Genomic DNA, 25,171 nt, shown 5'->3' on the forward strand with positions numbered 1-25,171 from the left:
GCTCCATTTTCTTCTTATTCTTTTACCTGAATACTCATGTCTATATAAGCAGTCCAGATTATTCTCCAGGGTTGAACTTTTCAACCCATGTGGCCACTTACTTCCTGCATAAATCTGTTTCCATATGTACTTCAAATTCAGAATGATAAAAATGTTATTCATAGTCTGAACCAAAAATATGGAAGCTATCTTCGAGTATCCTGATTTTTATTCCTTTATGTCCAGTTGATTACTAGGTATTATAGATTGTTATTAAATATCTCTTGAATTGAACTTCATTCCAGGTGTTTTTTTTTTTTTTTTGCCATTGTCTGTTTGAAGGATTATAGTCATTCTCTCTCCCTTTCTCTTTTTCTATGTCTCTGTATATTAATTGCTGCATAACAAATTACTCTAAAACTTAGCAACTAAACCCACAAATGTTTATTATTTCAGAATTTCTGAGTTAGGAATGGTAATGGTTTCACTGACTCAGCATCTCTCATGAGGTCACAGTCAAGCTTTCAGCAAAATATTTATGCCTAGTTCAAATAGGGCTGAATAATCTTCCAAGCCCATTCACATGATCTTAGCAGGTCTCAGATCTTCATGTGCCCTTCACTGAAGACTTCAGTCCTTCCATACAGCTGTTTATAGCTTGATTTCCCTAGAGAAAGTCCAGTTGTATATCCTTTAACAATAAGACTACATTCTGAAAAATGTATCATCAGATGGTTTCCTCATTCTGTGAACATCATGGAATGTACTTTTCATAGCCTACATAGTATAGATCAATCACTCAAGGTATCCTCTTGATAAAATCAAGAAAAACGCAATTAACGTGAGATGATTGAGACCACTGCCAGCACAACATGACATACCGTTTTACAATAAACTTTATTTTTTAATAAGTAGAAGGAGTACACTCTTTTTTAATGAGGTGACTTTTTAAAATAGCTTTATTTTATTCATTTACTTTTTATGTGGTGCTAAAGATTTAACCCTAGCCCAGGAGTACACTCTCTTTTTTAAAAAATATATTTATTTTTTTAGTTGTAGTTGGACACAATATCTTTATTTTATTTATTTATTTTTATGTGGTGCTGAGGATCGAACCTAGGGCCTCGCATGTGCTAGGCAAGCGCTCTACCACTGAGCCACAACTCCAGCCCCCAGGAGTACACTCTTAATAAAAATATAGTAAACTCATAAGCCAATAATGTCATTCATTAGCATTATTAAGTATTGCATACTGTACATAATTGTATGTGGTATACCTTTATATACCTGGCAGTGCAGTAGATGTGTTTATACCAGCATCACTAACATGAGTTATACTTATGCTGTGACATGATGATATGACATGATGATGACTATGATATCACTGGGTGATAGGAATATTTCAGTTTCATAATAATCTTATGGGGCACTGCTATATACGTGACTCTCATTGAAACATTCTCTGGTGCCTAAGTGTAATCCGAAAAGAGACAGTGCTCTTAAGACCTAAGCTATGGTATTTTAGAACATAATTTTGAACATGACAAGCCATTACTTCTACTCTATGCTCTTGATTATGCAGACAAATCCTTTTACACTGTGGTGGGAAACTATACAAGTGTATGAACACCAGGAGGCATGGATCATTGGGAGAGGGCATCTCAGACACTACATCAAGTCCTGTGTGCATAGTCTCTTAAGAAACATTTTACTTTTTGAGGGTTGCCAGAATAGCTACCTATTAAATCATGTGTATTAATTATATTTCTGAATTCTCTTAAGTCTTTAACTTTTTCTACTAGATTTTCAAATGTAGAGAGTTTATGATAGATGCTGTTCCTTGGTTAAGCCAACACCCATTCCCAGTTCTCTTTTTACTTGTATACCTTCCACTACAGAGGCTGGTTACTTCCTGTTTACTTCTTTGGCCTTCCCTTGATGCTTGGGTTGCTCTGTGACACAGTGCTGGAACTATGTCTCCAGGAGACTTGTAGGAAAGTTTTTTGCTTTCCAAGATGAGCTAAATTAATGTGCGTGGCACTGTCCTCCCTTTCTTCCCTTTGTAGTCACGGAGATACATACTAAGATGACAGAGTGGAAAGAAAAAGGTCCTGGTGAGTCTCTGAACAGACACTAATAATTGCCTACTTCTAGACTTCTTGCTATGTGAGAAAAATGCCATCTTAATGGTTTAAGTTGCTATTAATGGAGTTTATTTGGTTTTAGCCAAAGGCATCAATTTTTTTTTTTTTTAAACCAGGGATTGAATCTAGAGGCACTCAACCATTGAGTTACATCCCCAGTCCTTTTTATTTTGTTTTGATATAGGATCTCGCTAAGTTGCTTAAGGCTTCACTAAGTTGCGAGGCTGGCTTTCAACTTGGGATCCTCCCTCCTCAGCCTCACTCAGATTATAGATGAGCAATACTGCACTTAACTAGCCAAATGCATTTTAACTGATAAAAGTATGTATAAAGTATTCCTATGTATTTGTGTCAACGTGGGCTTTTTTTTTCTAAGCTCTTACATTTATAATTATTTTTGGCTTTCTATTTATATGTACATGTGTGTACATATAAATAGATTGACATATCTTCTAAATAATGCTTTTATCAATTATAATATTTCTTCTTACTGCTTCTTTTAACTGTAAATTTCTCTTTGGGCCAGAAACTGTATTGTATACCTGTAACCCCAGTTACTTGGGAAGCTGAGGCAGGAGGAGCTCAAGTTCAAGGCTAGGCTGAGCAATTTAATAAGACTCTATTTCAAAATAAAAATTTTAGGGCTGGGGATGTGGCTCAAGCGGTAGCGCGCTCACCTGGCATGCGTGCGGCCCGGGTTTGATCCTCAGCACTACATACCAACAAAGATGTTGTGTCCGCCGAGAACTAAAAAATAAATATTAAAAAAAAAATTCTCTCTCTCTATCTCTCTCTCGCCTCTCTCACTCTCTCTTAAAAAAAAAAAATTAAAGGTTGGGGATATAGCTCAGGGGTAAAGTGCTCCTGATTTAATCACTAGTACCTGAAGGGTAGTGGAGTGGTGGGGTGATGGTGGATATTCCTCTTTGGGTGATACCAATATTTCCAGTATTGCTTTTTTTTTTTTATTTGTGTTTGGTGTTTTATAAAATAAACTGTTTTGAGGTATATGTGTGTATATATACATATGCTTTTATGATAAAATGCACACAAACCTTACTATGTTAGCTTTATAATTGTACAATTCAGTGGCATTAATTATATTCACAGTGTTGTGCAAGTATCAACACTGTCCATTCTCAGAACTTCTTTATTATACTAAACAGAAGCTCCGTACCCATTAAACAATGAACTCTTCCAGACAAAGTGACACATACCTATAATCCCAACTAACTGGGGTGGTAGTGAGGTAGGAGGATCCTAAGTTCAAGGCCATAAACAATTTAGCAAGATCCTGTCTGAAAATAAAAAATAAAAGGGGCTGGATTTTATTTTTTAGCTCAGTGGCAGAGTACCCTGGGTTCAATCCCCAGTACTGTAAAAACAAAAACAAAAACAACTCTTCTTCCCCCAGCCCCATACCCCTGGTAACCTCCATTCTACTTTCTGTTATGAATTTGCCTAACTAGGTATTTCATAAATACTAGTCCTTCTTATCCACAGTTTCACTTTCTGTGGTTTCAGTTACCTGCTATCAGCTCTGGTCTGAAAATATTAAATGGAAAGTTCCAGAAATAAACACTTCATAAGTTTTAAATTGTGTGCTTTTCTGAGTAGCATGATGTGCTGTCCCACATCATCTTGCCTGAGTCATAAATTATCCCTCTATCCAGAATATCCATACTATATATGCTACTCTGTTAGGCACCCAGTAGGCTTCTTGATTAGTGGTTGAAGGTAGTTGCATCCCAGTGTTTAGATAACTCGTACTTTACTTAATAATGTCCCCAAAGCACATGAGCAGTGGTGCTGGTAATTCAGATATGCTGTTAATTCAGAGAAGCTGTTAAGTGTTTCCTTAATTAGACTACATCATAAGTATGTCTGCATGGGGAAGAAAACATAGTGCTATTTGACATTTCAGATATTGACAGGGAGGTCTTGGATCATGTTTTTCGAGAGTCAAGGGGAACTGCTGTAAGCAGAATCATACAGTATTTGTACTTTGAAAAACATATTCCTTTTGTGTGGTGGAAGGGGTTTGGGATTGGACCTAGGGCCTTTAGCAAGATAAGTATACACTCTACCAGTGAGCTACACTCCCAGTCTGCATTCCATCCTTCCGTCCCTCCCTTTCTGTCTTTCTTTTGGGCAGCACTGTGGATCCAACCTAGGCTTTGAACATGTTAGTCAAGTACTCCTGAGCTGTTTCCAGCCCTGCATGCTGTGTCTTTTAATGGATCATTTATTTCAGTTCAAGTTTAATATTATGTCTGATGTTCTTGTTTTTATTACTTTTATCACTCTAGCATTTATGAGGTATTATAGTTTTAGTTTTCTTTTCCTTGTTTTTGTTAATTTGAAAAGTTTACTTCTATGAATAGTTATCTTCCTGTTTCTTACTCTCAGAAGCATCCCATAGTGTTATTATTGATTGGAAGCAACATCTTATTATTTTTATGTTACTATTTTAGTTCTTTTCTATCCAAGGAAATTAAAATCTTTGGAATACTTTTCATCTTTTGCTTTTCCTTTTCACCTGCTCCATTTCTTTATTCCTTTAAAATCTTTGAAAAGCAATTATTTCCTTCTCCTGTTCCTCAACTCCAAGATTTTTCTGATATAGTTCAGCATTTACAAACAACTTTCCTTATAGCATATCCTTTTTTAAAAAGCATTTTGGCTATATATTCCAAAGAGTATGTTCTTATTCTTTATGGCCTAGCTTCATGTATTTGTTGCTCACTATTGCATCTTCCCTTTTATCTTGAATTATAATCTTTGATATAACAGTGCATGCACCTATATGGATAAATATCAGAAGCAATGCTGAGTGGAAAAATTATCTGAAAAAATTGTTATTTGATAAGAAGATTTCCATAAAGTTAAAAAATTCTCATAATACTTGGTAAAACTTGAGGGGGAAAAAAGTTCCGCTTGTTTATTTCTTAGGAGGTAGGGAGGAGGGTAAGAACAGGGAAAGGAACATAAAGAGCTTTATGGATATTGTATAATACATTCTTTGAATATAGAACATTACTTAAAATGTGTATAAAAATTGACCAGGAAATTCACCATGCTCTGTTATGTGTTTTGGAAAAAAAAAAAAAAAAGTGTACATTGAGAAACCTTCCTCCCTGTTGAAGCAAAGAATAACTTGGAGATTGAGAAAAAAGAACTAGGGGAAATGTACCTGATCACTCAAAAGTTCGTTAGGTAAGATTTCTTCACTCCCCAACCCACTTAGGTAAAATTTCTAGGAAGCTCTCCAACCCCATCTTTTTTACCGCACCATTCCTCTTTTCTTATGAAACTCAAGTCACAGTTAAGCCCTTTGACATATACCAGGCATTGTTTTGAGTATGTCAGGGATACTAAGATAGGCCTGTGTGGGGTAGGCACAGGACTCCTTTGATGGGTGACTTTGGCTCCAGAACCCTTCACCAGCTTTAATCAACCTTGTTATAACCGCACTGCAGTTGCTGCCCATCTACCTTTCTTTATTCTTACAGAGATTAGACCTACATTTTCTTGTTCACTTTCCATGCGCCTTCAAGTTATTCCCTCAATGTATCTCATATTTCTCATCCTATCTGCTTCTTGAAAGATCTAAACTAATGCAGGAGTCAGTGTGAACTGCCTAGCATATAGTAAGCCAGGACTGTGTGTATTAATATTGTTATGGAAAACTAAATAACAGATAATGGTAACTGTGGTATTGGACATGTCCAAATCAGGGATATTTAGGAGATAGGTACAATATAGAAATATATTTAATACTAGTACATGTTCAGAAAATTAATTTAATTACCACATTATAGAGCAGGGAAACTTAGAACAAAATAGTTTGCCAAGCACACTTTCACAAATCTCTAATCTCAGCTACTCCAAAGGCTGAGGAAGGATGATCACAGGTTCAAAGCCAGCCTCAGCAATTTAGCAAGATTTTTGTCTCAAAAATAAAATATAAAAAGGACTGGAGATGGAGCTCTGGTTAAATGCTTCAGGGTTCAATCCCCACTAGTGTGGTGGGTTGGGGGAAGGATCTTAGGTTGAGGATTCATTTAATTAAAAAAAATATATATAGGGGACTGGGGATATAATTCAGTTGGTAGAGTGCTTGCCTAGAATGGACAAGGCCCTGGGTTCAATCCCCAACACCACCACCACCCAAAAAAAAAAAAAAATGTAGAGACACATACACACACACACACACATGGGTATATATATATATATATAATGGAAGCTTTGATATAAAGAATATCCCAAAAAAACCCAAAATATCTCCAGAATTATATGTTAATAACCAAATAATTTGCCTTCTGATAAAATGTCAGCTTTATAAGTTCAGTTTTTTTGTTTTTTGGTACCAAGGATTGAAACCAGGACCACTTTACCTCTGAGCCACATCCCCAGCCCTTTTTATTTATTTTGAGACAGGGTCTCACTAAGTTGCTTAGGGCCTTGATAAGTTGCTGAGGTAGACTTTGAACTTGTGATCCTTCTATCTGAGCCTCCTAAATTGCTGGGATTATAGGTGGGTGACACCACGCCTGGCAAAGTTTTTATGTACTAATTTATGATAGCTTTTTGTTGTTTTTATTTTTGGTTTAAATTAAGGAGACAGTTGTCCCTGTAATGAATAGACAGGAGAAGCTGAGAGAGATGCTTTAATGGGTTTTAATATCTAATTTTCTTAAAAAGATAATTTATATCTGTTGTAAGGACATACTTGTTTTTGCACAAGAAAATGTTAGTAAGTTAGCTTTGGGGAGTGAGATTGAGATATGAAGATATGCCTTTATAATGAAATTTTATATAGTAAAAAAGAGAATTAAGAAGGAAAATGCAAATAAAAACAGATGTGTGTGTGTGAGACAACTTAGAGTGCTTGACTCTTGGGAATGAATTCAAGCACCATTAGCTTAATGTACCACGGTCCATGGAAGCTGGGCTATACAGATCTTAAGATAAATTTTTTTTTCTGTTCTTGTTCCATTAATAATGTTTGTTTACTTTATTATTTTTAACAGGGATGTGCATGCAGTCTGTCTCTGGGATGATAAAGGCCCAGCAAAAATTCATCAGGCTTTAAAGGAAGATATCCTTGAGTTTATTAAGCAAGCACAGGCAGTAAGTTCTGTACCTTTTTTTTTTTTTTTTTTTTTTTTTTTTGGTGCTGGGGTTTGAACCTAGGGCCTCTCACAGATGCTAAGCATACAGTCTACTGCTGAGCTATATCCCAGCCTCAGGTTGGTTATACAACTACACAGACAATATTATATTTTGTGATTTTGAAAGTAAGAATTCCTTAATTCCAGCAGCTTTGGAGGCTGAGACAAGAGGATCATGAGTTCAAAGCCAGCCTCAGTAAAAGCAACTGTCTCTAAATGAAATACAAAATAGGGCTGGGGATGTGGCTCAGTGGTTCAGTGCCCCTGAATTCAATCCCTGGTACCTCCCAAAAAATAAAGTAAGACTTTCTGAAGTAATTTAAAATATTATATTGACTTCTGACACATCTGTTTATTTAAAAATGAAATGATTGTCATTTGTTGGATGTTTACCTCTTATTGTGATAATTTCTGTCAACAGAAATACATTATTATCTCTAATTAAAAGATGCTTTAAGGAATTTAGTTTTTTATACATTTTTTAGAAGTCTCCATTGTCATTATATTTTGGCCCTAGGTTAATCCACATAAATCTTTCTTTCATCTCATGACCTCTTTCAGGTAGATAGTAATTTTCTTCAATTCTAGATACTTCTCTGAATAAAAAATCCTGGGAGTGTCCTTTGTTTTGCTGTTGCTGCCTGAAGTCAGCATTCTTGTGTTGGTATTATGAGTAAAATTTTAATTTTACTTAAATGAGGACAAAGGTCATTTAGGCCATTGGTTCATTATACAAGCATTAATTTTGTTTTGTTTTCATTGATACCTTTGTTTTTTTGGAAAAATGAATGCAGAAGTAATGTATTATTTTGAAACAACATTAGCAAAATGAATGAATCCTTTACCACTTTGAGAAGTGGCTTAAGAACATGAAATTTTTCTTTTGTATAAAATGAAAACTAGAGGGCTAGAATTTCTTATTCTCTAGGTAAATCTTTGTCTTGTACAACATTTGTAAATGTTCTTTGTTAAAAATGTTAGTAAATACTAATAGCTGCTTAGCAATTCAAAATTAAAAACGAGTTTTTCTATATAGAACTCAAGGAAGATATTCAAATCAAGTATATGACTCGTGTATATTTAATTCTGCTGGTAGCTACTTCCATGATAGGATAAGAATGATGAGTATTATTTACAAAATTGTTTTAGTGATAATATAAATAAGTTTTTTAAGATTATAGTTTTATAGGAAATGATCTTTTAATGAAAATAAATCCTGTTTTTAAGCTTTACTTAATGAAATTAAATGTTTCAAATCAATTTAATTAAAATTATACATAAAACTGACTTAGAAATACCTTTTCCATTTGGATTAGAAAATATGAGCTTTTCTGTTTATAACTTTGGTAAAGATAAATTATGTTTATTTCAAATTGATAGTTTTATTTGTTAGTTTCTGGAAACAGGCTAATAAAGACTCATCTTAAATTAGGTGTGATATACTTATAATCCTAGTGACTAGGGAGACTGAGGCAGAAGGATTCCATGTTTGAGGCCAACCTGGACAATTTAGCAAGACCCTCAGCAATTTAGTGATAAAACATTTATTCTCAATGGGCTGGGGTTGTGCCTCAGTGGTAGAGCACTTGTCTGGTATGTGTGAGGCCCTGGGTTCAGTTCTCAGCATCACATACAAATAAATAAATTAAATAAAGGTCCACCAATGACTAAAAAAAATATTTTAAAAAAATATTTTAAAAAAATATTTATTCCAAAAGTATAAAACAAAAATGGCTGGGGATGTAGCTTAGTGGTAAAGTGCTACTGGGTTCAATCTCCGGTATGAAAAACAAACAAACAAAATCTTCTTAGATATTGTTAACAGTTGTTTAAAAATGTGGTTACTTAATACTAGCAAACAAAATATGTAAGAATTTCACTGTAACATGACCCGATAAAGTCTAGAATATGTATCTGAGGAAGGGCCGGACTCGGTGTTGCATGCCTATAATCCCAGTGACTGGGGAGGCTGAGGCAGAAAGATGCCACGTTCAAGTCCAGCCTCAGTGATTTAGTGAGTCCTTAAGCAATTTAGCAAGACCCTGTCTCTAAATAAGAAATAAAAAGGGGTGGGGACTTGGCTCAGTGGTTAAACACCTCTAGGTTTAATCCCCAGTTATGTGCCCCTGCCCCCCAAAAATTTGGAAAAGAACTTAAGACCACTGATACAGAGCAGTTAAAACTGTAGGAATATCAATGGCAGACGTGAGTATATAATTTTAAAAGATTTTTTAACTCGAGAATATCTAGCTTTGTGATTCATTTGAACTTACCTTGTTAGGAAGAACCATATTTCCCAAATAAGAAAGGTACTATGCATTAAAATGTTTATGGCATTATTTAAAATGATGCAAAAAAGGGTCTGGATAGCTCACTGGTAGATTACCAGAGGTATATTGGGGGGGGGGTGAGGGGGTGCTAGGTGGTTTCACTAAGTTGCCTAGGTTGGTCTTTAACTCCTATCTCAAAGCAAGACAACAAAAGCAAACTGTATTTGAGAAATCATTAGGAAATTGGTTTTTTCTTTTTTTAGATTAGCATAATGACTTTGTTTTGTTTTTCAATCCTGGGCATTGAACCCAGGGCCTTGCGCATGCTAGGCAAGTACTATAGCACTGGATTATTGTTCCAGCCAAAGATAATTATTTTGTTCATAATTCTGTGATTTAGTTATTTGGGCTGGCTCAACTGATTTCACCCAAGCTTCTTAATTCAGCAGTAGTTGGTTGTTGGCTCTGCAGAACCAGGTGGCCCAAGAGGGCCTACTAGTGTTTGATGCTGGTTTTCTCTTTCACCATGTAATTTCTCATTTTTCAAAGAAATCACCCTTAAAGTGAGATAAGGATCTATAAAACTTCTTCATGTCTAGGCTTGGAAATCGCGTTTTACTACTTTGACCTTTTGTTGGTCATAGCAGTTTACCAGACCAGCCTAACCACAAGCAGTGGTCAAATTGACTCCATCCCAGCTTCTTAAAATATTGAGATATATTGCCCAGCATGTGCAAGCCCCTAGGTTTGATCCCTAGCACATCCACTCCTCCCCTACCCTGCAAACTCTAAATCACTCTTCAACTTCAAATTGAGATATAATTCACATATCATAAAATTCAATGTCTTAAAAGCTTGTCATTCAAATGAGCTTTATTATAGTCACAAAGTTGGATACATCATCCACTAATTGCCACATATTTTCATCTCCCTAAAACAAAAGGCTGTACCTGTTAACAGTCACTTCCTAGTACACCTCCTTACCACTAAACCATTTCTTGTTTTCTGCCTCTGAAGATTTGCCTGTTCTTGATATTTCCTATAAAGTATCATCGTATAATATGTGACCTTTTATGACCACATTTTCACTTGGGAAAATCTTTTCAATATTCATTTTATGTTGTAATGTTGATCAGTATTTTTTACTTTTTCTGGATGAATAGTATTTCATCATGTGGCTCTACCACATATAGTTTATCCATTCATCAGTTGATGGATATTTCTTCTTGTCTATTATGAATAGTGCTGCTATGAACATTTGTGTACAAGACTTTTGGGAACATGCTTTAATTGCCCTTGGATATAATACAGTTTGTGCGATAAATAAAACATTTTAAAATTATGACATGAATATGTTTTGTTCTTATTTTTCAAAGCACACTATGTTTATTTCAAATTGGTATGATTCTTTTTTTCCAGCGAGTACTGAGCCATCAAGATGACACAGCTTTGCTAAAAGCGTATATTGTTGAATGGAGAAAATTCTTTACACAATGTGATATTTTACCGAAACCTTTTTGTCAACTAGAGATTACTTTAATGGGTAAACAGGGCAGCAATAAAAAGTCAAATGTGGAAGATAGTATTGTTCGAAAGGTAAGTCAGTTTTTCCTATCGTTTTTCTGGTACTCTTTAGAAAGCGTTATTTGAAGGCATTTCAAAATAATGCAGACTTTAAGTGAGTTTTTGTTTCACATATAAATTCCTTTTTACCTCTTGTATTTTATTGAATAATGATATTTTTAATTTTTTTCTTTTATCTTTAACTTTAGTTCTCCTTCATCTTTTTATTTGGTCTTAAACTATAGATCTTTGTCTTCAAACATTATCTCCTTTGGGCTGGGGTTGTAGTGTTAAGAGAGCTTGCCTAGCATGTGTGAGGCATTGGGTTTGATTGTCAGCACCACATAAAAATAAATAAATAAATAAAGGTATTGGTCCATCTACAACTAAAAAAATAAACATCTCGTTTGCTTTTCCTTTTTACTTTCAACTTTTTTTTACTTATTATCTTTAGTATTTAATTTTCCTGTTCTTTTTTTGTACTTTTATTTTTCTGTAAGTTATTGTTTTTAGTAATCCTTTTATTGGCTTGCTTTCTAATAAGTTTGTGTTTAATTTTTATAAACTGCTGTCATCTTTATAATCTTATAAACTCAGTATGTATCATACTTTTATATTTTGCATGGATTCTAATTAAAAGCACATGCCCATTAGCTCGTCATGATTTAATGGAAAGAACTCAATCTGGAAAGTGAGAAAGGTTTCCCTTGGAACTCTAAATCACTCTTCAACTTTTTGTCTTCTTTTACCAAGTATCTTCCTACTTGTGAGAATCAAAAGTAACTAGAGGTATATTTCGGGGGTGAGGGGGTGCTAGGGATTGAATTCAGGGCCTCACACATACTAAGCCCACACTTTACCACTGATCTACATCAACCAGAGAACTGAAAAGTTAAAAATGCCATTTGAACTTTAAATAACCTACTGTTTGCTGTGATGATTATTAAAACTCAGGCATTAAAATAGCATGGTCTAAAAAAAAAAGTAATAATAATATCATGGTCTAGGCATTCTTGCCTCATCCCACTCTTAAAATTTGCTTAATTTGCACAAAAAAGAAAGACACATTCAGATGCTATTTAATTTGTAATTCTGTAATCTTATCCTCTTTTATTTTACTGTTATTCCTTTATTTTTTTTGCAATTCTATATGCATTGTGGGAAGTGGCATCCCTTAAGAGCATCAATTCCGAGAACCAGAATTGGATTCAGATCCCAGTGTTGCAACTGCAAACTGCATGACTGTGGCCTTGCTCTCTCTGTCCCTTGTTCCACATAGAGAGGAGATAAGAGTGTACCTATATCAAGATGATGAAGGTTGAGTTATATGTGGAAAGTACCTAGATCAGTCCCAGATATGTAATGAATATTAATGCCTTGTGGGTTCTTTATGTTGTTGCTGCCATCACTAACATTTATTCTACACCTGACTAAATTATTCCAAGCATTAAAACATATTCACTAATGTGTATTTTTATAAACAGAACTGGGATTCAAATTCAGTTATGTCTGATTCTGAAATACTTTTTTTTTTACCATTATGCTAAATATACTACTTTCCTGAAGAATGCTAAATGTGTGCCTAAGAATTTTATTTCTTTTAGTGTTCATACTAAAATATGTGTTTGTTTGGAGGTGGTATACTCATTATGTTAATAGTTGAAAATAATTCCATATTTTGTTCTTGTTTTCCTAGCTCATGCTTGATACATGGAATGAGTCAATTTTTTCAAATATAAAAAACAGACTTCAAGATAGTGCAATGAAGCTGGTACATGCTGAAAGATTGGGAGAAGCTTTTGATTCTCAGCTGGTCATTGGAGTAAGAGAATCTTATGGTATGTTCTAAACTCTTAATTCTTTGTCATAAAAATTCCAGGACAATTATAGTTTTGTCAGAGTTATGTTTATCAGCATATAAACTGACATCTTTTTTTGTTCCAGATGCTTTTAATAGTACACAAATGGTATTCATTATACTTGTTTTTTAGTTTCTTTTTTTAAAAAATTTTTAATTTTTTTTATTTATGTGACAGTGGAATGAGTTACAATTCTTGTTACACATAAAGAGCACAATTTTTCATATCTCTGATTGTATACTTATTGTACTTTTAAGAAACCTGAAAAAATCATATTGATGTGTCTGTCATATTTCCTCCATATCATTAATTTCTTGACTGTTAATTTATGTATGTATTTATTTATTAGTACTAGAAATTAAAACCAGAGACACTCTACCACTATACCCCCAACCTTTTTATTTTTTTATTTTTGAGACGGGATCTCACTAAGTTGCTGTGGCTAGCCTGGAACTTGAGATCCTCCTGCATTATCTTCCTGAGTCACTGGGATTATGGGCTTGCATCACCACACTTGGTTGCTAACAAATCTTTTTAGTGACCTGAATTAAAGAAATGAGAATTTGGATGTATTTTTTAAATACATAAATTTTGAATGTAAATTTGCATGTGACTCATAAAAGGTAACTGCTTTTGTGTTTGTTTTCAGGAACTTACTTCACCCTGAACATTTCCTCTACCTCTTTGCTTCTGGCAGTATTTTCATTTGTATTTTCAATCATGTATATTGTTTCCTCTGACTTAGAATACTCTTCATCTTCTAATTCCTTTTTATACTTTGTTTCCTCATGGAGGCCTTTCCTAATTCACACACTAGGTTAGGTCCTATCACTTCATGTTTCATAGTATCTGTGTCTCCCTAGAATAATACTAAGTGTCTTGTTGACCCTGTATCTTTCTGTAGAATGCCTGACAGAAAATCACTCTCAACAAGCATTTGTTGAATTAATGAACCTTCATTTCTTTTTTGTTTTTTGTTTGTTTTTTTTCATTTCTTACTCTTGCATTGTAATTGCACATAATAGTGGGATTCGTTGTTACATATTCATACATGCACATGATATAATTTGGTCAGTATTGTTCCCCCCAGTATTAGTGAACCTTTAGGGTGTTTTTGACTGGTTTTTCCCTTTTGCTCCCATATTTCTTTAGTATTATTTTATTGTTTTGTTTGTTTGTTTGTTTTTACCAACAGCATCCTGAATACAGACTACTTAGTTTGAGATTTGTGACTTTCCATAGCAATTCCTAATTTACCATTCTTCCTTATTTTCTATTAACCTTATAGTTGACTTAGACCACCTAGTCATTATAGCTTGTGCTTTTCTGCTTCCAAATATTATCTTACTAATCTGTCTATGCAAATTCTTATTTATTTTTTAAAATTCAATTTAAATCTAATCTGTTCTGCAAATGATTTCTTGATCATTGATTTAGAAATCAGTGTCTTTACTATTCCAAAACAAAGTAGTTCATATTCTTTCTTGTATTTGTTACTTAACTGCTTTGATCTTTTTAAGTTTTTTATGGAGATTTTTGTCTTATAAAGGATTTTTGTCTTAAACAATTATATGTTCTCACGAACACTGTCATCTTCCATATAATAACTCCTCAATATAAAGTAAAATTTTATTTTCTATTTTTCAGTTAACCTTTGTTCTAATCCTGAAGATAAGCTTCAGATTTATAGGGACAATTTTGAGAAGGCATATTTGGATTCAACAGAGAGATTTTATAGAACACAGGCACCCTCATATTTACAACAAAATGGTGTACAGAATTATATGAAATATGTAAGTCAGAACTTCATACATTTGGTAATTTGAAATGTTATCTTGATATTCTTGATAGTCTTAAAATGATTGCTATTTTGCTTCTGGACAGGCAGATGCTAAATTAAAAGAAGAAGAAAAACGAGCACTACGTTATTTAGAAACAAGACGAGAATGCAACTCTGTTGAAGCAGTAAGTAATTTTTGTAATTGTACATTTTATGAGATTATTTGAAGTACAATTGCATAGGGATGGCAAATACATGACACTATCTATCCTTTATATAATGACATTATCCTTTCTCATGTCTCTGACCAACCTTACTAATTGGTTACAGCATTACTAATTGTTTCCCAGTAAGTAAAAGCAAAGTTCCAAAAAGCACCTTATTCAGAACACATTGTTCCTCAGAGCTGGTGTGCAAAATAAAGCCTATTTGCCATCCCTGCTCTAAATTTTACTGTATTTAATGTACACTACTTAATTTTTAATCAACCTCCTCTTTCTATACATTTCTAAAGGCAATCATTTTAGTGATTTTTCATGTTGCAAGTAAAATATACTTTTTGGGGCTGAGATTGAGGCTCAGTGGTAGAACACTTGCCTAGCATGTGTGAAGCCCTAGGTTCAATCCTCAGCACCACATAAAGATAAATAAAGATATTGTGCCCATCTACAACTAAAAAATATTAATACACACACACACACTCTGTCCTTGATATGATTCTCATTATTTTCAGTAGATATATCCTGTAAAGTGGCTGCAAAAACTGAATTAGTCATTATTGAATCACTTATTACCCCTTGGAGGCATTTCTTTTTGTTATTTGATGTAGGAACATCGACCTTTATTTATTATTTTATATTATATAATAAGTTCTTCATTTAAATGAGGTTGGTCAAGGGTTTTGTTTTGTTTTTAATACAAGAATTCATTAAAAAAAAAGAATTCATGTTAGCATTGCTTTAATAAGGAAGGTAGTAATCAAGTTTGGGAGAGTCTTGGAATGTGCTCAAATATAACAGTAGTATTTCCTCTAATTCCTTTCAGTATTTGGAGCCTGTGAACAAGATTTAAATTTACATTGACAAGACTAACATTTCAATTTGCCTATGACCAAACCATTTCTCAACTATAGATGAAATTTAGAAATGTTTTTATTTTGTTTTGTTTTACTTTACTTCTGGCTTTAAAAATTTTTTTTCATCTGTCTTGACTGATAGTCTTGTTTATTTTGGGGGGTGGTTGCTTGTTCATAACTGGCAATATATATCCTTTCAATGATTAAAATAATTTTAATACTGGCAAAGAAAGGCGAGGGTTGGGGGCTAACTTAGTGGTTGTTGTAGAAATTATTTGTTGAAATTTAAAGCTAGATTTGGGCTTTATGCAGAAGGCAGGGCCATTGAATGTTTTTAAATATGTGTGTCATGATCTGAGATGTCTCTCAGGAATTTAATCTGGTGATAGTAAAGATTAATTACTAAGGAGAATTAATTTTTATGGAGAAGGATTTTGTTTTAAATGGTTATATGTTCTCATGAGCACTTTTATCTACCATTTAATATCTACTCAATGTTAACATTGCAATAATAAGCAAGGCATTAGGAGAACCACATAGGGTTATAATAATAGGGTTGGAAAGGATGAAGGTACAGAGGAAGACTTGCCACAGGTGGAACATTATGTCCTTATGTATGCAGCTATATATTGCAGAGAATCAAGCCAATAGCGTTTCAGAGGTTTCAGCTCAAGAGAATAGTGTTGCCACAGAGAGATTCCATATGAAAATTAGTCTTATAAAGATGAGTTCAGTTTTGGAAATTTGAGTTCTCTTAGTAGGTTTATATTCCTGTGGCATCTGAGTTGGTGTGTTACCATTTTACAAGGTGGAATTGTTCTGATCTTAATACCCCAGTGTTTCAAGTTTAGCTATATTATATACATTATATTTATGGCCATTCAACTATAAAGGTCCAACTGAGAGTAAGAAAATGAGACTGGGTCTCACTGAGTTGCTTAAGGCCTTGCTGAGTTGCTGAGGCTGGCTTTGAACTTGCAATTCTGCCTCAGCCTCCCAAGGCACTGGGATTATAGGTGTCCACCATTGTGCCCAGCCTTAAAACTCATTCTTACAGAAGAGTTCCACTCTATAAGTGTAAAAGGAAGTAAATAATCTCTGTTAGGCAGATTTCACAGTAATAATTGTTGCAGGCAAGCTCCACCAAGTGCATACAAAAGTTAGTGACCAAAAGTTTGAAATAAAATAGATTTATTTTCATTGTTTCAAAGATCTTCCCCAAGATATTTACTAAAAGAAAAATAACTTTACAATGGAAAAACCTTAAAAATATCATCTTGGCCCATTGTCCCAGATGTGGATCACCTTTAAAAACTTTATTATATAATACACAATTATATAATATAATTATATAATAATAATTATAAGAATTATTATATAGTATTGTGATATTTGTTTATACACACACATACACAAACACACATATAAGCTCTAGATTATGATTTCCAACCTATTTTAATATACCTGAGCCAATTTCATTGAAATATTACCAGAATTAAAAGCTTCAAACTTAAAATAGTTAACCAAGTAATTATAGTTAACATCACTAGTAATAGGACAAATTGATATTATGTATCCCTGGATGTCCTACAAAATAACTAACATTCTTTAAAAATGTCCAAAAAAAATGTCATAACGGACCAAACAGAGGACAAAAGAACTGTCAGATTGGAACAGACTACAAATATAACAATTAAATGAAATGTGTGCTTGAGGATTGGATTCTGCAATAGGAAAAGGACATTAGATTAAAAAAAAAAAACAAACTTTGTCAATTTTTAAGTATAACATTGTATCAGTGATTTTTTTGTGATTCTGATTGTTATGCTATAGTTATGTAAGATTAATGTTAGGAAAAGTAGAGTGATCAAGGTATGAGATTCTCTGTGCTATTGCAAGTTTTCTGTAATCATTTAATCAAAATAGAAAGTTTAAAAAATAAAGAATATTATGAAGAATGCCATCTTTTATTTGAAGGCATCACTGGAGATTACCATATGGTATTTTCCTTATTGAATGAATTTTTCAAATCATATTAACAGAATCCCTAACATTAAACCATTGTTCTACTTTAGGAGTGTTCCCAAAACTCACTTTTTCATTTATTTATTTATTTTAGTTGTCAATGGACCTTTATTTTATTTGTTTATATGCAGTGCTGACAATTGAACCCAGTGCCTCACACATGCTAGGCAAGTGCTCTACCATTAAGCCACAACCCAAAATCACATTAAAAAAAATTTTTTTCAGTTGTTGATGGACCTTTATTTTATTCACGTATTTATATGCAGTGCTGAGAATTGAACACAGTGTCTCACACATGTGAGGCAAACACTTTACTACTGAGCTACAACCCCAGCCCCCCAAAATCACATTTTTAAAAAAATGTTTATTTATTTAGTTGTAGTTGGACACAATACCTTTATTTCACTTACTTATTTTTATGTGGTGCTGAGGATTGAACCCATGATCTCGCATGTGCGAGGCGAGTGCCCTACTGCTGAACCACAACCCCAGCCCCGAAAATCACATTTTTAATGGATAAAAATTTACACTCTAAAGGGATTTTGACATATTCTATCTAGCCAGTAAAAGTTACTCCTTTGGGGTGGGAATATAGCTCAGTGCTAGAGCACTTGCCTAATATGTGAAAGGCCCTGGGGTTTAATTTCCAGCATCACAAAACAAAACACTCTAATTTTATATATGTAAAATGTTTAGATATTATATGTACCCAGAATCATATTTTAGAATCCTTTTATAAGTTTATCCTAATGAACTTTTATTTTCTTTTGCTTATGTTTAGTATAGCAGGTTCTGACAGATGAATCAGTGGAAAGTTAGTTATGCTATATGTTGTTTAGACATCTTGTCATAAACATGAAAGCAAGCAAAAGATAGGGTTAGAGTGGTGAGAAGATAAATTAAGGCTAATATCTTTGGATTGAAATCTCTAAGTCAGAAGTTTTCAGTGTGGGTAGTATTTACCTCCAGGGAGCATTATAAAAATGTATGGAGGCAATTTGTGATTATTAAAATGATTGGATAGTTAGAAGATAGGGGTCTAGGAGTGTAAATAAGGATTTGTGAATGCCAAGTGTCTCAGTCTTATATAAACAAGGCTTGGAGTCAGGCAATCAAATGTGTAACTCATCAGTACATACATAATACTGAGACCAATGATTTTTCATTACTTTTCAAAAAGTATGGTGTCCCACAGAAACAAGAATTACCCCACAGTCCAAATGACCTTAAAATGTCCCACTGGCCACTCGTCTAAGTGGAAATATCATTTTTACTTCTTGGAAAATAGAACTTAATTTTTTAAAATTTATAAATAAAAATATTTTTATATGATATTAATCTGTTGTTCTAGGGATGATGTTATTGTATAAATTGAGGAAAGATGTTTTGTTTGGAATCTTAAAATTTTTTTCACTAGAAGAAATTTATATTACCTGCAATGAAACTGCTTATGGTATTGAGTTAGCAGTGTACGTGTGTGAGATTCATTTGTAGTTTTCACATTCCCATTTGTGCTGCTTATAGGTTCAGATATTGGACTACTTTATGATCTCTTCTACTTTAGTTGTTGCCAAGTATTTATAGGTTGAAATATATATTGTCATCTTATAAAGTTTTTTTTCTTTGATTTCTCCTATATATTATAATTAAAGAATTATGTGGATGTTTCTGAAATGATATAACACATTTTAATATTTGCTATGTAAGAAAGTGTGGGTTTGATAGTTTTGAGAACCATTGATTTGGTGATGCAGAGTCTGGAGGATTCATCTGTCCTGGAGTGTATCTCAGTGTCTATAGAGAGGTAAGAAACTTGTTTTTAGCTGTCTTCAATGATATAATAAAGTTTCCAACTAGATAAGTGATGACAAAGGAATGGAGAGGAAAGGATATGAAAAGCATTTTGAAGAAGAATCAATAGATATTTTAATGGTTTAAAGGATCATTCAAGATGATTGAAAGATTGCTTAAGTTATTGGATGAATCTGAGTAGAGTCAAAGGGAGTGAATTTTGAGAGCCTTTGCCAGTTTTTAAATAATTAATTGAAAGAACTTAAGGAATCCTAATGAGTTTTTTTTTTTTCTTAAAGAGTGAGAGAGAGTGAGAAAGAGGGAGAGAGAGAGAGAGAACTTTAATATTTATTTTTCAGTATTTGGCGGACACAGCATCTTTGTCTGTATGTGGTGCTGAGGATCGAACCCGGGCCACATGCATGCCAGGCGAGCGCGCTACCACTTGAGCCACATCCCCAGCCCCTAATGAGTTTTAACTTAAAATTTTTGGAAGGGTCTAAAACTCCTCAGCATTAGATATGTAATAATACACCGTGAATTCTTTTCATTTTAATAATACACCGTGAATTCTTTCATTTTTATTGTGGTACTGGGAATTGAGCCCAGGGTCGCTTAACCACTGAGTCACATCCTCAACTCTCTTTATATTTTTGAGATAGAGTCTTGTGAAGTTGCTTAGGGCCTCACTAATTTGTAGAGCCTGGCCTTGAATTTGTAATCCTCCTGGCTCTGCCTCCTAAACTACTTGGATTATGGGTGTGCACCACCTTGCCTGGCCAGATTGTGTATTCTTTTAAAAATAAGTTTGGGAGGGGAGCATGTGTAAGTAATTGTCCTACTCATACAGTGTGGTTTGAAAAATAACGAAAAACCATCATTTTCAACATTATATGGTATTGATGAATTATGACTCTAATTGTCTGGCTCCAAGCTAGTCTTTTTCCCACTGGACTGCTTCTCTTTTTTTTTTTTAAATTAATTTATTATTTTTTTTAGTTATAGGTGGACACAATATCTTTGTTTTATTTTTATGTGGTGCTGAGGATTGATCCCAGTGCCTCATGCATATTAGGCGAGCGCTCTCTCTCTGAGCCACAACCCCGGCCCCTGACCTGCTTTTCTTATAGTATGATGTTCTGAATAAAAATTATAGAGTTTCATTTTGTCGTTCGTTTTTCTCTGTGTCTCCTTGACTTAATTCAGTTTTTCATTATACCATTTTACCTATCTTTATTGAGTACTCAATTGCTCTGTAATATTTATTTAGCCTCCACAGCACAGCAGACAGAGGGGGATACAACATGAGCAAAAAATAAAATAAAAACGGCTGGGGATGTGACTCAGTTGTAAAGCACCCCTGGGTTCAATCCCCAGTACCAATAAAAAATAAAAATAAGAGGGAGTGATATTGGAGGTTAGACCCAAATGGTATAGAGCTGACCTGTTAAAGATCTGAGACAAAAACATTATGGGCAGAGGGAAGAGCTAGTGTAAAGACTTTAAAGCAGTCATGAGTTTAATTTATTATAGGAATAGAGAAAGGTTAGTGTAGCAAGAACATGGTAGGTGAGGGGAGGAGAACAATACAAGGTAAGGATAGAGAAGAAAGCAGGAACAGTGAGAAGCCATTCAAGGGTTTTAAGCAGGGAATGGATTTGATCTCCATACTACAAAATAGTATTTGGGTGGCAGTGTGGTATTTAAATTATAGACTGATAATCTAGGTGAGAGATGTTGATGGCAGTGGAGGTGGATATATAAGTACATGGATTCATGATATATTTTGAAAGTATAACTAGTAAGTAAGTGCTGTTCTTTCTATTTTACAAACAAGGAAACTGAAATTTAGAGATGTTCAGGAATTGGACCTCACTCCATAACTAGGGAATGGTGAATCTGGAGTTCAGTTCAATATTAGATCTTGAGTTCTTAAGGGTAATGTTAGGTACTTTGGAGTATATAAAGAAAAGGTAAATGGCTTGATAAATAATTTGGATGTATGCACATACACATTCAATCTCTGTAGCATTACTCCATATCATAAATAATTACTTCTCACTTATTTGTTTACTTGCCCTATCTGTTTACCTTCATTAGAAGAGTAAAGATGGTGTTCTGCTCATGTTGCATCACCTCTGTCTGCTGTTCGATAGGGACTGTGTGTGTGTGTGTGCGTGTTTGTGTGTGTGTGTGTATGATCACATGTAACACTCTTAGTACAAGAACCCATCTCAAATAAACAACAACAACAAAAAAGGTTAGTATGGCAAGAACATGGTAGGTGAGGGAAGGAGAGCGATACAAGGTAAGGATAGAGAAGAAAGGTGAATGTGTTGGTTCATGGAAAATCCACCATGGAAAGGGCTAGGGGAAGACCAAAAGGAAGGACATCTGGGTTCAGAAATTTGGGAACTCTGGCCAGGAGATGGTGCACACAACTCAGGAAGCTAAGGAAAAAGGATCTCAAGTTTGAGAACAGCCTGGGCAACTGAGTGAGACCCTGACTCAAAAAAATGAAAAATAAAAAGGGCTGGGGAGGTAGCTCAGTGGTAGAGCAACCCTGGGCTCAATCCTCAGTACTGCAAAGAAAAAGGAAAAACCAACAGCAAAATGCAAACTTGGAATTCTGTTAGGACTTTTTAGAATGTCTTTTTCTGCTCATCTACTTTATTATTTCCTACAATTGATAGGCTTTTTGTTGAAGTTGGTAATATGAAATCTACCAGCCTATTCTAATTTGTGATCCAAGGTGATAAATCTTCTCTTCCTGGTTTCAATTAGCACAGTTCTAATTGGCCCAGCTTGGATCAAGTGCCCAAATTTGAATCAAATGCTGTGTGTTTGAGTGTGTGTCTTTGCACGTGTATATAAGCATACTTGAGTCTCCATTTGTATGTATAATATAGTAGTACTTCATGTATCCAGAGGACAGTCCTTTTAGCAAGTTTAGCTATTTATTTGCAATTTAGTGGGGAATCTAGAAAATAAACCAAGAGTTCTGAGCATTTGAGTATTGCACTAGATGTCTGGAAGTCCCACTGTTAACTTTTATTTAAGGGATAGCCACCTAAGCCCTTCTCGGGTCCAAATTTATAAAAACTCTGATAAACTTGATTATCAGAATGTGAGTCTATAACAAATGAGCAGTGGTATATTAGTAAAACAAGGTTAAGTGGCCCTAGAGCTATGCTGCTGAACAGGCATATTGGCAGCAAAATGTGACACAACTTCAAAAAAGAGTGAGGAAAAAAAAAACCAAAATTACTTTTAAAATTTATCTGTGGTTGTTAGTTTTTAGGTGATGGTCATTCCCTAAAGGAATTCAGTTAGAATTTATTATGAACCTATAGTGCCAGGCCTTGTGTTTTTTGGGAATGATAAGATAAATCTAGTCCCTATTTTTAGGAAGATGCCAAAGGCAAATGAATTATTTATACAGTAGTGTAATGAAAAAGTGTATTGTTAGTATAAGCCTTCATCTCTTCAGAATGATCAGGGCACAGATAGGGAGGCAGTGTATTATAATGGTTAAAAGCACGTATGTTAAAATCAGATAAAGATTTGAATTCCCCTCATTATTTTATAGCTGTCTGTGTTTGGCAAGTTATTCAACTTTTGTATCCCTGTTTTCGTAACTATAAAATGGAATAATACCCATTCTTGTCAGAATTAAATAAAATACATGGTATATTAAACATGTAGGACTGTGCCTGAATGATAGCTTATATTATTAGATTCTACTTTGAAGAAAATTGCTTACCAATTCTAAGAGTAGAAACTGTTTCACTATCTTATTTATATGCAAAACTGACTTTAAAAACTGAATAAGTATTGGGTACAGTGTCACACACCTGTAATCCAAGTGACTGGGGAGGCTGAGGAGAATTACAAATTCAAAGCTGGCATCTACAACTTAGTGAGATTCTGTCTCAAAATTAAAAATAAAAAGGACTGGGGATATGGCTCAGTGGCAAAGCACCCCTGGGTTCAATACCTGCTACCAAAAAAAAAATCACATAGGTCACAAGTTATAAATTATTAAATAACAATAAATATTTGTTAAACTTCAGTATTTTGGCATGTTAAGGTTAGTACCCCAAAAGTTAAAGAGGGCTGGGATTGTGGCTCAGTGGTAGAGTACTTACCTACCATGTATGAGGCACTGGGTTTGATCCTCAGCACCACATAAAAATAAGTGAATAAGGGGCTAGGGTTGTGGCTCAGCAGTAGAGCGCTCCTGTAGCACGTGCGAGGCCCTGGGTTTGATCCTCAGCATGACATAAAAATAAATAAATAAAATAAAGGTATTGTGTTCAGCTACAACTAAAAAAGAAATAAATATAAAAAATATAAATATAAAAATGAATGAAATAAAGGCATTATGTCTATCTACAACTAAAAATATTTTTTTAAAAGTCAGGAGTCATTCTTCATTGCTTATTATAAAGGGTTATTTTTATAGTTTAGAAATGAAACAAGGACCACCAGTTATATTGATAGAAAAAGAATCTCAACCAAGGTAGAAAGGTCAAGATAAATTAATTTTGAGAATAGCCTACCACACATAGAATAAATTAACCCTTGAATATGGTACAGATATCCTTGTATTGTTAAGGGCCTGATGATAGTTGTCTTAAAGTAGAAAAAACTAAGATAATTTTTAGCTCAACTCAATTTTATAGCTGAGTCAAGGCAAATTATTATTCACAAAAACTTATATAATTAATGGTAGTCGGAACTATTCTTGTTGCTTTTTGCTAAATTTCAATGTAGAATTAATTGTGCAAACTGAATACCATCAAAAGAAGAATCTACCATATCACATAGCCTACCTTTCATCTTCAAAGACCTGTGAATTCATCATTGAACAAATAGTTATCGAGTGCCTGCTGTGTTTATGGCACATCTTTGAAGAGTTTATAGTCTTGCTGTAGCAGAGAGTAAAACATCAAGCACATTGATAGTTAAAGTGTTTCACCTTGCAGACCTCTGGGGAGAGATTGCTATGGATTTAGAAGTTGTGCTCATCTCAGGCAAACAAGTACAGGAGTTGATGGCATATGGCAAAAAGTTTTTTTCTTCACGGAAGCTAGCAAAAGGAGACAGAAAGGGATACAAGGTGAGAGAGATGGTTTATCACTATCCTTTCCATACAGATGTGTTTTTCAAATAACAAGTATATATTTAGGTTCGAGTCCATGTATATAGTAATTTGGTAAATGATGGGGAAGACATTTAGAAGAGTATTAACATGTTCTCTGTCCTCCTTGAAGAATTTAATTCAAGGAACCAACCCTATTTAGGACAAAACTCATTTGAAATAAGGAGAGAACTATCTAGTAGTATCCATTTCTTCTTTTTGCATAGATAAAATAGTCTTCTGAAGGATTTTTCAATATACAGGAATCTATACTATAATTATTCTATGTTTTAAAAAAAAAAAAGCTTTGTTGTGAAAGATTTCAAATATTTACATAGGGGATGAAATAGTATAGTGAACCTTACCCA

General features: G+C 34.0%; 1 protein-coding gene across 1 annotated transcript in view; it reads left to right on the forward strand.

The window, feature by feature from the left end:
- Cul5 (cullin 5) overlaps nt 1-25,171 on the forward strand; it is an 81,597-nt gene that overhangs the window by 24,606 nt on the left and 31,820 nt on the right. Inside the window, exons 3-7 of the mRNA XM_026399027.2 lie at nt 7,157-7,256; nt 10,987-11,163; nt 12,827-12,968; nt 14,637-14,782; nt 14,874-14,954. Coding sequence (XP_026254812.1) covers nt 7,157-7,256; nt 10,987-11,163; nt 12,827-12,968; nt 14,637-14,782; nt 14,874-14,954 — 646 coding nt within the window. The remainder of the gene's footprint in view (nt 1-7,156; nt 7,257-10,986; nt 11,164-12,826; nt 12,969-14,636; nt 14,783-14,873; nt 14,955-25,171) is intronic.

Source organism: Urocitellus parryii, chromosome 4 (genome assembly GCF_045843805.1).
Source record: "Urocitellus parryii isolate mUroPar1 chromosome 4, mUroPar1.hap1, whole genome shotgun sequence".
NCBI classification, from domain to species: domain Eukaryota; kingdom Metazoa; phylum Chordata; class Mammalia; order Rodentia; family Sciuridae; genus Urocitellus; species Urocitellus parryii.